The sequence below is a fragment of the Vombatus ursinus genome, unplaced genomic scaffold (genome assembly GCF_900497805.2).
Source record: "Vombatus ursinus unplaced genomic scaffold, bare-nosed wombat genome assembly UNPS02014781.1, whole genome shotgun sequence".
Lineage (NCBI taxonomy): Eukaryota > Metazoa > Chordata > Mammalia > Diprotodontia > Vombatidae > Vombatus > Vombatus ursinus.
Genome location: NW_020954559.1, coordinates 24,669,758 through 24,682,084, shown reverse-complemented (window position 1 = coordinate 24,682,084; position 12,327 = coordinate 24,669,758). Strand labels below are relative to the sequence as shown.

General features: G+C 34.3%; 1 protein-coding gene across 2 annotated transcripts in view; it reads right to left on the bottom strand.

Moving 5' to 3' along the window:
- The window catches only part of LOC114046197 (basic immunoglobulin-like variable motif-containing protein), a 42,002-nt gene that overhangs the window by 16,875 nt on the left and 12,800 nt on the right, over positions 1–12,327 (bottom strand). For both annotated transcript variants that reach the window (XM_027866442.1, XM_027866443.1), the window contains exons 4-6: positions 10,948–11,043; positions 10,227–10,331; positions 8,668–8,762 (exon numbers count right to left, since the gene is read on the bottom strand). In XM_027866442.1, coding sequence (XP_027722243.1) covers positions 8,668–8,762; positions 10,227–10,331; positions 10,948–11,043 — 296 coding nt within the window. The remainder of the gene's footprint in view (positions 1–8,667; positions 8,763–10,226; positions 10,332–10,947; positions 11,044–12,327) is intronic.

The following is a 12,327-nucleotide window of genomic DNA, read 5'->3' as shown; positions in this document are numbered from 1 at the left end:
ACCAAAACTTAATTTTTTTTCATAATCATTTACCTCTTGAACTATTCGATCACTAAGGACTAAATCATATTTAGCTTTCCTAAGAATATTCTAAAATCTACATTCCTAAAGTTTAGGTACATTACTTATACTGTCTAATGCTGTCTTTCTCTACTTTTACAAGTCCCAAGATGGCAAAAGCATCTGTTTGCTTTTAAATGATCGCTTGAGCAGGACATAAGATACTTTTAAAATTCAGCAGGATAGTATGCAACAGAATTGGCCTGGTTGAATCATAAAGTATTTCTTTGTTTATGCTAAAATTGACTTATATGTCTCTGAGATTTGAAAATGTCAAAATGTATAAGATGTACTCAAGGAGGGGAAAGAATATCCATTCAACTAAAATCATCCAATTTTTTCCTAAAATACAGAATTATTTCATTTTTTAGTTGAAAAATGATTTGCTTGTATGTAATTGGAAGACAAGTAATTCAGGAAAAAATATTTAAAATTATTTCTAAATATGCCATAATATCATTTATATATATTCTCATTTCAAAGTATTTTATGTTTCAATCAATCTGTGATATATGGAGCAAATGTTATCTATATTTTGAAGATAGTCATAGATGTATTAAAGGATCTATCTAAGGTGTTACAATTAAATCGAAGGGAATTAAAATTAGATCTTGCTATCCACTATTATTTTCTTTCTAAAGTATAATTTCTCTTTCATTAAATAGTAAATATTTTCATGGAAGATAATACACACGTGTGTAATATAGATGTGTATATGTAATTATATATACACATATATACACATACACATATAAAACACTATGTAAATATACATATATGTATGTATATATGTACATGTGTGTATATATTATATGTCTGTGTGTATATACACACACACATATATATGTATTTGTTGGCCTCTGTCCAAGATCGATAGATACGTACATACATACATACGTATATGTATATACATACATATAGATATAGATACAGGTACATAAACATGTATATGTTTACACACACATCTAAATCAGATGTGCTTAAAACCATGGACACACTTTGGCAATGAATGTGAAGCTCTGTGACCAAAAAAAATTAAAAAGTAAACTGTTTCTAGGGACATTGAAGTCGAGAGGGAAAAAATGCAAAATTCCTGTATTAACTCTTAAACTAATCAGACCTAAAAATTTTCCTCTGAAGAACTGAGTGCTAAGACAGCCAAATACAAGTCAGTAATATTTCTTGAGTACCAATCTTGGGCCCAACATTTGTCTACCAAGTATTGAGGAGGATAAAGCACAAGATTGGAGGGAAGGGTAGAGAAGAGGATTCACAGAAGAGGAAGGAGGAGAAGAAACCAAACGAATGAAAGACATTTTTATAACACAGACAGTAGCAAAATAGTACTACATACTTTACAATTAAATTAGAAAAGCTTGGTGTTGAAGAGTTTCCAAGCTCTCTGAATGAACCTTTATAAGAAAAGGAATTGGTGAGAAAATGGTACTAGACATCAAGAAGACAAACTCTAATGAATCAGGAAACCTAAGGAAAGTCACAAGTGTGGAACAAGTTGTACTATCTTTTAAGAAATCAAAATTAAATAGGAATAGACATGCCTTTTCAAGAGTACACAAAAGAACAAGAAATGCTGAGGAGGAAGAAGTATAAAATGGAAATAAAAACGTAAAGAAAACAGAAAACCACAGACATTAAAATTTCTATGAAGAAAAGGCAACAACAACTAAAAAGGGAAAATTGAGTTTTTTTCTTTTTATCTCCTTTTAACAGGGAAATAGGAAAAATGGAAATTCAGATTTTTGCCCACTGCCCAGGAAAAAAAAAAAGAAAAGATGGTAATTATTAGGAAAGGAGGAAGCAGATGAATAGACTGGGGGTAATTTTAAACATATAAATATGTCAGTAGAACCAAGAGACATGCATCCTAAAGTGTTAAGGGAATTTGCTAATAAACTTACCGAACCATAAATATTTATTTTTGAAAAGTCATGAAGAACTGGGGAGGTACCAGAATATTGGAAAAAAGCAAATGCAGTACTGATCTTCAAAAGAGGAAGAGAAGTGATCCTGGAAGTTACCATCCAGTAAGTCTAACGTCAATTCCTATTAAAATAATGGAATAGAATCTTAGAGTTGGAAACGACCTTCAGGGGTCATACACATTTCAGAGAAAAACCTTGGAATTCCAGAATGTTGCTTCCTAAACTTTCTCTGATCCAGGACCCTTCTACTATTTGATTACAGCCTAAAGACTGTCCCTCTCCCCTGATGAAATGTTTACATCTGACCTCTGTCTTTCCTCATAATTCATACGAGGTTATGTTTCTTTACTTTTACAGTATCAGAATGTACACTGTCACCTGGGATCCCTTCAAACATCCCATTACACTGTCAAACTTGATGCAATATCAATCAATCCAGTTCAATTCAAGTCCGTTCACTTGACTCTACAATTAGTCCCTACCTCTTGAATTGTGACTGCTGCTGCTATCCAAAATGGCAAAGGATTGATAAAAATTTCTCTTAGTCATGGGTGGTCATAGCTAGGCATGACAGAGGACAATCTAGAAGTAGTCTCACCCTTTCCCATTGATTATACACTCCTGGGATAATAGCTGTGAAGACAACATTAGAATAATCTATCAGTGTACTGGATACCTTTAGTTCTTTGCTATGCGTGATATCCTCTTCATTCAGTAACATTTACTTTTATCTCTGGCTTCCTCTGTTTCCCTTTTCTTTCTGAACTCATGTCTAGTTCCACTTCAGTCATCAATTTCTCACTCTGCCTTTAGAAGCAACTTTTGACCCAAGAATATAGAATTTACATTGGCAACCCCTCATGCATGGTTTTGGAAATGCTGATCTGTTATCTGTGTATTTCAACATTTTCATTTGTAAATGTGTCAGAATACACCTAAAGAAGGAGAACATCATGCCAACTAAGGACATCTTTTGTTAAGGAACAAAGGGTAAGGGTAAAAGGGAAAACATATGGGGGAAAGAAAAAGAAAATGATACATGCAGCAAAAAGATAGGAGGTAGTCTCAAACCCTCCACCATCTCCTTGTAACAGAGCTCATTAAGGATAGACTTCTGGTCTCGAGGGAGTCACAAAATGTCACAAAGCTCAATGCATATTCCCTATATGCTCCCCCGCTTCCCACCTTCTAACCCATTCCTCAGTATGTGCCTTCACCTAACCACCACTGTTTCTGGAAAGAATGCAGAACACCAAGAAGGCAGTCCTAGTCCATCTGTTGGTTAAGTACTGATCTCAGAGATACTGAAATGTCAGTGATGAGCAACACTGAATATGATTCTTCTTTTCCTTTGCAAGAGGCAATGTGGGCTGAGGTCAGGCATTTAAGGATGCTAAAATGTGTTTATGAAGAATCATCTGCATATTTTTGGGACTGTCAGTGAAGTCAATGATTGCTGATTTATTTTAGAAAGGATGTTAGCAAAATAAGTACACGGTTTTATAATTCCCTTTAACTGAGATGTGTTTTCTATAAGCTATAGAATTCATAAAGATAATGTAGACTTTATATTAAAAGTATGTCAAAAATTATTTCATATTAAAGTAAGACTACCCCCCAAAAAAAGTTATTACTGTGCTGTCACATGGTCTGAAAATGGCAATATTGAGCTGTTTATCATGATGGCAACAATTGAAAAGGGAGGATTACTATAATGTTTTGCATATTATTGGTACATGTGAGTTCCAAAGTAAACTTTTACAACTAAAAATTAGAAATATTATTCCTGGTAACAAATATCTTTAAACATAGACATATATACATTCTTTGAAAATGTCATCTAGTTACATAGAAAGTTACATGTTTTAATCTTGAATCCAAAAACACATTAGTGAATTCAACTATACTTTTTTTTAAATCAGTGAAAATGTGTGTGTGTGTGTGTGTGTGTGTGTGTGTATTTTTAGTAACAGAAATGGTTGGTTGGAAAAGACATACCTTAAAAAACTCAAAATGGGTAGGCATGTACTGAGAGAGCAGAAAACTCAGGGTAATAGTGGACAATAAGGTAAATGTGTGGTCATGTGGATAGTCTGGACCACATATGAAGAAGTGTAAGTTTTCTATATGTATGATCAGTTTTTCTGCTTGACTGAGATGACTAGGAGAGTCCATCAAAAGAATGAACAAAGTATGCATATTGACATATCCTTAGTGTCAGAAAATAGGACAAATTTATATTATGTCTATCACAAAATATTCTTAATAGTATTAGTATTATTCTACTATCTTTAACATACGAACATGTAAATGCTTTATGCTACATCCTGAAAAATGCTGTTAGACAATATTTGGATTCTAGAATAAAAGTCATATCATTCACATTGAACTGAAATGAATTAGATTAAATGCTGAAGAGTCACGAGGAATAGAACATAACTGAAAAACAAATGAACAACAACAAATACTGAAGACTGGAAGAAAGAAGAAAGGAAAAAAGAATGGGAAACTTTATAGAACTTTTTGATTCTAGACAAAATAGTAGCAACATGAGAATAAAATAACAACAAAATTCTTCTAAAGGTCAAGAATTTTAAAGGAAATAATGAAAAACAGTAGGAATGAAGTGGGTCTACCATTACCAGACTTCAAGTCATACTATAAAATAATGACTATCAAAACTATTTTGTATTAGCTAAAAAAAAAAAAGTTTCTCATTTGAACAGATTAGATAAGCAAGACCCATCACAATAGCCTAAAGATTTCCTATTTGACCAAGACTGCATGGAGAGACTGAAAAACTGAAAAACAGTTTAGCAAAAATTAGTTTTAAATTAATCATGCCATTTATCATAATAAATTGCAAATGTATACACAATCTAAATATAAAAGAACATATCATGAAAAAAATTAGCAGAGAATGAAAGGACAAACATACCTAAGGGGAAAATTCTTAACTAAATAATGAATAGAGGTGATCAAAGAAGAAAAACTGACAACTTTGATTATACAAATTAAAAAATTTTTGCACAAACAAAATAAATGCAGTTAGAATTAGAACAGAAATTTGTAGGAGAAATTCAATGTCAGAAATATCTCTGCTAAAGATCTGAAATGCAAGCTATATAGGGTATCAATAGACATACATGAATAAGAATTATCTGATAAAAATGAATAGTTAAAGAATATAATTATCAAAAGCCAGTTACAAAAAGGAGCAATGTAAGCTATCAAACAAAAATGTTTCAAATCACTAATAAGAAGAGAACTGAGATTAACAGTAGAACATATTGGATAAAGAGCTGGCCTTGGAGTCAGCAGACCTGGGTTCAAATCCCACCTTTGACACAGATTGGCTGTGTGACCCTCAGTGAAAAAAGAAAGACGCAAATTCAAACAATTCTAAGTCTTTACTCCATCCCCTTCAGATCAGTAAAAGACAAAAATGGCTTCAGGAAGACAGGAACACTATTTGGACTGTTAGAGCTGTAAATTTGAAGTGTTGTGGGAAATAATTTAAAGTTGTAATATAAATAGCTAGTATTTATTTTGTGCCTTAAGGTTTTCAAAGCTCTTTACATGTTATCCTCTTACCAACCCTATGAGATGAGTACTATTATTATTCCTCTTTTACAGATGAGGAAACAGTCTGAGAAAGGTTCAGTAACTTGCCCATGGTCACAGAGCCAGTAAAGGTCTGAGGCAAGATTTGAATTCAGATCTCCCTGCCTCCAAGTCCAATACTCTAATCACTGTTCCATGTAGCTGCCCAACAGTAAATAATACCCCAACAGAAAATAAAATGTACATACTCTGACTACTAAGCATACACCCAAAAGGGTTGAAGACAGAGGAAAAGGTATATACAAAAATGGACTTTTCCTACTTCCAAACCACTGAATGACTAAACAAACTGTGGTCTGTGAATATAATGGAATACTATCAGGCTGTAAGACATGGAAAAGGTGAGGAAGTCAGAGCAGCTTGGGAAGAGTTTATGAACTTGTACCCAGTGAAATGAGGGGCAGAACAATTTATATGATGACAATAGAAAAGCAAAACTAAAAGACTTCTGAGCCCTGATCCATGGAGTGATTCATCACGACTTCACTAGAGTGATGCCTTCTGGCCCCCTTACCATTCTGAGAGGTAGAGAACTATAGTTGTGACCAAGAGCATGGTTTACAGACATGGTCAAGGTATTTGTTTGTTTGCTGACTATATTTATTTGTCATATGACATATATTTACATGTATGTATATATGTGAAGTATATATACACACACATATATGCTGTAAGGGACCTCTCTGTTGAATGGGGATGGGAGAAGTCAGAGGCAATTGACAATGACATAAGAAAGAGCATCAAAAAATTATACCCCCAAAATTAATAGTTTAAGTCAACGAAATTATGGAATTCTGTGATGTGAAAATATTTTTCTATGATATAAATGATATTTAATGTAATGATAAGATCATAAAAGACCACTTCAGAGAATGAAACCTGAGTTTACTGTGCAGCAGTCCGTGCAGCTCCTCCGATGAACTGTGATGGGGGTGTGGGGGGGGGGGGGGTTTTGGGGGAGGGGTGAAGGGGTGGAATAAAGTGATAATCTGGGAACCAGCATGGACTAGGAAGTGTTTCTGAGAATTAATAACCACTGTGGTATTACAAACTCATTTTAGATAATTCTAAGATCATTTATCAAACAGGAGGTGAAATTTTGAGCACTCCAGTGATACAGATTTACTGGATAGCATTCTAAATAAATCAATAGCAACCTCTTACTCCCAGGGAATTGTGACTGAACTATAGATGGCTATTGTACAAATAAGGAGGGGCTTGGTAAGCTATCTAAAAATAGTTAGAAACAGGAAACATCAAATGTATTGCTTATTGTGAATATAAAAGGGAATAAAATTAGGTATGAACAGAAAAAAGAAGATAAATTTTGATTAGGTACCTCTATAGTGAAATCTATTCATCTCTAGAAATGTGTTCTAAGGGGGGAAAAATATATATAGATAGATAGATAGATAGATAGATAGATACACAAACCTACACTCTAGAGAATAAGCCTACCCATAATCACATATATTTGAATTCTAAAATATCTTCCTTTTTTCCTGTTTGCCCATAAAATTAATGTGAAAAAGATTACTGAAAATATTTTAAACAGTATATTTTGACTAAGGTAAATATTAATTTTAGAATAAAAGTATTATGGTACACAAACTCAAACATTTATGATGATGAATATAAATTCTTTAGGCTTGCCCCCTTCATCCTTCCCTTAACTCATCTGAGACTGTTTTCTGAGAAATGGACCAATCTTGAAAACCTAAGGTCAAAAGGGAAACTGGATTATTACCCACCTTGGATTTAAGAAGAGATATCATTAGCCCCTGCAGTTCAAGTTGCCTTTTCATGCCTTGGGAAATTCTACTTCCTGGAATAATTAACCAGACTGATGGCATAACAACAGCTAAGACTTCTATAGCATTTCATATACATTATCTCATTTGATCCTCACAATAATCCTGTGAAATTTAATATTATTCCCATTTTTACAAATAAGGAACTGAAGCCCATCCAGGTTAAATGACTTGCCAAATCTACCCAGATTGCAAATGGCAGTTGGGGCTTAATAAACCCAGAATTTATGATTCTGTAGTTGATATTCTTTTAACTACAACATAGCTGTCCCTGCCAAAATTCAAATAACTACTTGGGTAAAATAAAATGGCTTGTGGGGGGGGGGGGGGTGTTATGCAATTTGATAAGTCTATCTGTGACTGCTGAGTGGCAATCACAAGATTTTCAGCTCTCCTGTCTTCCAGATTTCAGAATGTTATTCCTATAGACATATTTGATTTCCAAAGAAGAATTAACAGGGTTTCTTTCCCGCCCCTCCCTTGTTTTGGCATCTGGCCAAGATTGAAAATAACAAGCCTCTACATGCTTTAAATGACTCTTTGACTAGGTTTACAAAGCACTAAGGAAAGGGGGTGGAAGTCTAGGGGGGAAAGCAAAGTATTTATCTGCTGAATTTGGACAGTGTAGATGTGGAGCCTATGACAAAAACAACAAAAAACTATATGAGTGAATTATCCGCATGGGTCGTCTATACTGGCCAAATTAAGCAGACAATTGTTCAGACTTTTATTTCTTTGCCATTATGGAATGGGGTGGGGGGGGGGAAGGATGCTTTCTTTTTTAAGTATGTAATATGTACAAACAATTTTATACCATTTAGGCCTACCTAAATAATACCATTTTGTGACTTTCCTTTGAGTCAACAGCCGTTTGGGCCTTTCTTTCAGAAGAGTCAATTAAGAGACACAGTACTTAATCTAGCACACTTTAGTGCAAAGATCTCTAGATATGGAGTCAGAGAACCTGGGTGCATATCCTAGCTTTGGAACTTACTGCATAAACCCGGGCAAGTTTCTTAATTTCTCTATGCCTCACTTTCCTCATCTATAAAATAAGAGTTGGATTATATGGCCTCTAAGGTCCTTTTTAGCTCTAAATCTAAGATACTAAGCTGTCTATTAAAAAATTAATAAATTAACCTTTAACTTTGGTCACTAGTATAAGAAGTTACTCAAAATATGCTAAAAGGAAAAAAAAAAACACAGTCAATTGACAATGTTATACTTACCAGTTTCTCCTGCTGTTTTATTCTTTCCATGAGGTTTATAGAGAACATAAGAACAGCCTTTTACATGGAAGTGGTCATTAATTTGTCTAAACCATCTGAAAAGCAAGAAGACTTATTACGGGACAGTTTTTTTGAAGAAAACAACCACCACAAATTCAAATGAAACTTTGAAAGTCAAAAATATAACATTTAATATAATAAAAATATTTACATTCAAATAAAATATGTGCCTTGCTATCAAGTAAACATCCTGCAGTATTAATACATGTAAAAATAAATATATAATTTTGTACCTCCTTTTCCATTTGGCCAAAAACAAACAAATAAATAAATATATATAACTAGAAACAAAGTAGGTGTCCACTGACTGGGTAATAGCAGGGAGGGGAAACTACAATATATGAATGTTATATTATTGTACAGTAAGAAATGAATAATAGAAATAATTCAGAGAAACGTGGGAAGATTTCTATGAACTGATGCATTGATGTGAGAGAACAACGTACAAAATGGCTACAACAACATAAATGAAAAGATCATTAAAAGCAAATTGAACTCTAAGTTACTGAAAAAGCAATTAAGGTCTCAGAGAACAGATAATGAAACCTACTTCCCTCATCCTCACAGGAGGGAGGCAGAGGCCTACTAAGGACAGAATACTATACATACATATTGTCAAATGTGGTTACTGTATCTTGTGTTTGGTTTAACATTTTACTTTCTCATAAAAGAAGGTTTAATCTTGGGGGAATTTGCAAACTGACTATAATATAAAGACAAAAAACAGCAATAAAATCTGTCAAGAATTAAAATAAAAATTAGGATCTATGATTTAAAGTTAGAAGTTATCCTGTTACATATAGTTTGCTTTAACTTGCATAAACTGATGCAAGGTGAAGTGAACAGAACCAAGAGGATAATTTATATAATAATACTTTTGTCAAGACAAATAGCTTTGGAAGACTAAGAAACTTTGATCAATGTAATGACCAAGAAGTCTCATGATGAAACATGCTACCCACTTCCTGAGAGAGAGGTGATGGACTCAGAGTTCAAAATGAAGGAGTGTGTATATGTGTAGTCACATATACAGTTTATATGTGTGTATATACATATACATGTATATTCACACACATATGCATATATACATGTGTATTCAGACACACATGAATGAGATGGCCAACAGAAGGATTTGTTTTGTTTAACATTGCATGTTTGCAACAGGTTTTGTTTTTCTTGCTTCTCAGTGGGGCTGGAGAGCTGGGGGAGAAGATGTGGGGAAGAAGGTTCAGAGCTGAAAATAAAATTGAATTTTCACTCAGGCTGCTACATACCTCATTAATATGGTATACTTGGGGTATGGCCAACTCATGAATTTGTTTTGCATGTTTGTATATATACATGTTTGTAACAGATTCTGTTTTTCTTGCTTTCTTAGTGAGGGATAGGGTCTGTAGAGGGATGGGTGTGTGTGTGTGTGTGTGTGTGTGTGTGTGTGTGTGTAGAATTCAGATCTGAAAACAAAATAAAATTGAATTTTCACAAAGATGATTTCATACCTCATTAATGTGGTATTTCCAGTAAAAGGACCAAACCGAATATCTTCAAATGGGGGTTGAAAGCCCAAAATGTGCAAAGCCTCTTCTTGAGTAACAGGTGGAAGGCTACAAGAAAAGCATAATTTATAATACACATATATTTCTATAATAACAACAATATTGTCAAGACAAATAGCTTTGAAAGACTGAAGAACTCTGATCAATGTAACAACCAACCACAATTCCAGCTAAATAGATTTATAGATATCCAAAACAAAAATAAACACTTTAACAAAGACAAAGACAAATTATCACAGAAATACAACTTTAAAATAAAGTCTCAGTTGGGAGAGGCAGCACATGCCAATACCCCCTGCTTCCAGGGAGACTAAAGCTGGCAGATAACTTGAGCTGGAGAGTTCTGAGCTTCTGTGAGCTAAGCCAATCAGGTGTTCATGCTAAGACTAGCACCAAATAGGTGAGTCCATCTCAACTGGGGGTTACCAAGTGGCCAAAGAGAGGCAGACACGCACAAGTCAGAAATGGAATATGTCAAAATTCCTGTGCCAATCATTAGTGACATTTGACTCACAAGCCCTTCTACTTTCAGCCAGTGTGAGATGAAGAGACCCAGTATTAAGGGGGGAAATGCATATCTAATCATAGGCTAAGTAGATGTCTTAAGTCAAGTTCAAAAAGCATTTGGGGGAACACTGTATATCAATGAATATGTATGACTTACTTTCCAGCTCCCATTGTGCTATACAAGAAATTCCAACAAGATATCAATGAAGAGATACCACAGGAAGTCTTATACTGAGGTCGACTGATGCAGTACCTGAGAAGAGAATAGCTTGTTTTGGTTATTTGAATACAAGCTATGCAAATGGATAATTTATCAAAGTTCATGTGTTAATTGCAGGTTTCAGTTTATGAAATATCAATCAGTCAATAAGCATTTATTAAGTACCTACCATTTGCCAGGCACTGTACTAGGGACACAAAAAACGAATGAATCAATCTCTGTTTTCAAGAGGTTTAAATATCAATCAGGAAATCAACAGTTTCATATGTAAATATATACTCAAATATAAAAAGAATAAATACAAAGTAGTTGTTAAATACAAAGTAATTTGGGAAGGAAGGCAATAATAGCTGGGAGAACAGGAAAAATTTTCACATAAAAGCTTGTTTAAGCTGTGTTTTGAAAGGAGAGGAATTTTACAAGGCAAAGATAAGGAGGAAGGGAATTTTAAGCATAAGGAACAGCCAATGCAAAAACAGAGAGTGAAGGTGAAAAGTTGGAGGTCAAGAGAGGAGGATAAATAAATCTGAGACTGAGATAACTCCATCTTCCATCAGCATTTTCAATGGCTATTCCCTGTAGAAGGAATGCTCTCTTTCCTCACCTCCTTCACCTCCTGACTTCCCTAGCTTCCTTCACCACTCTTTTCAGATATCATTTTCTGAAAGACGCCTTTCTCAATTCATTCCACCCCCCACCCACATCCCTACTGCTAGAAGGCACTGCTAGTGCCTTCTCTCTGAGATATCTTCCATCTACTCTGTATATAGCTTGTATGTTCGTGTTTGTTTCGAGTTGTCTCTTATTAGAATATGGGCTCCTCAAAAGTAAGGACTGTTTTTGTCTTTCTTTCTATCCCCAGCACTTATAGTGTCTGACATGCGGTGAGTACATAATAAATGTTTGGTGACTGACTGACTGACTTGCTCAAGACCATACAAGTGCTAAGTAAAGGAGCTGGGGTTAGAACCCAGGTCTATAGATTTCTAGAGTCCTGTGTTCTTTCTACTTTACTACTCTTCTCAATCCTTCAGTGGCCCCTTGAGATCTCTAATGGGGCACTCCCTCCATGATTATTTAGATCATAACCCATATACATCTCATCCCGTAAGATTCTTATCCATGACCCTCCAGATTTCTCAATATGAATTTGAAAGTAAGGTACAATCCCATATTTCTTCAGATTATTTCAGCTGATTGTACTTCTCTCCCATACTTTAAAAAACTTTATATACCAATGTCATAGAGTAGACATATACCAATGTGCAGAAGATATCTTTAAATCAAATATTAATAATGTGTCTACTTTATTCAAGG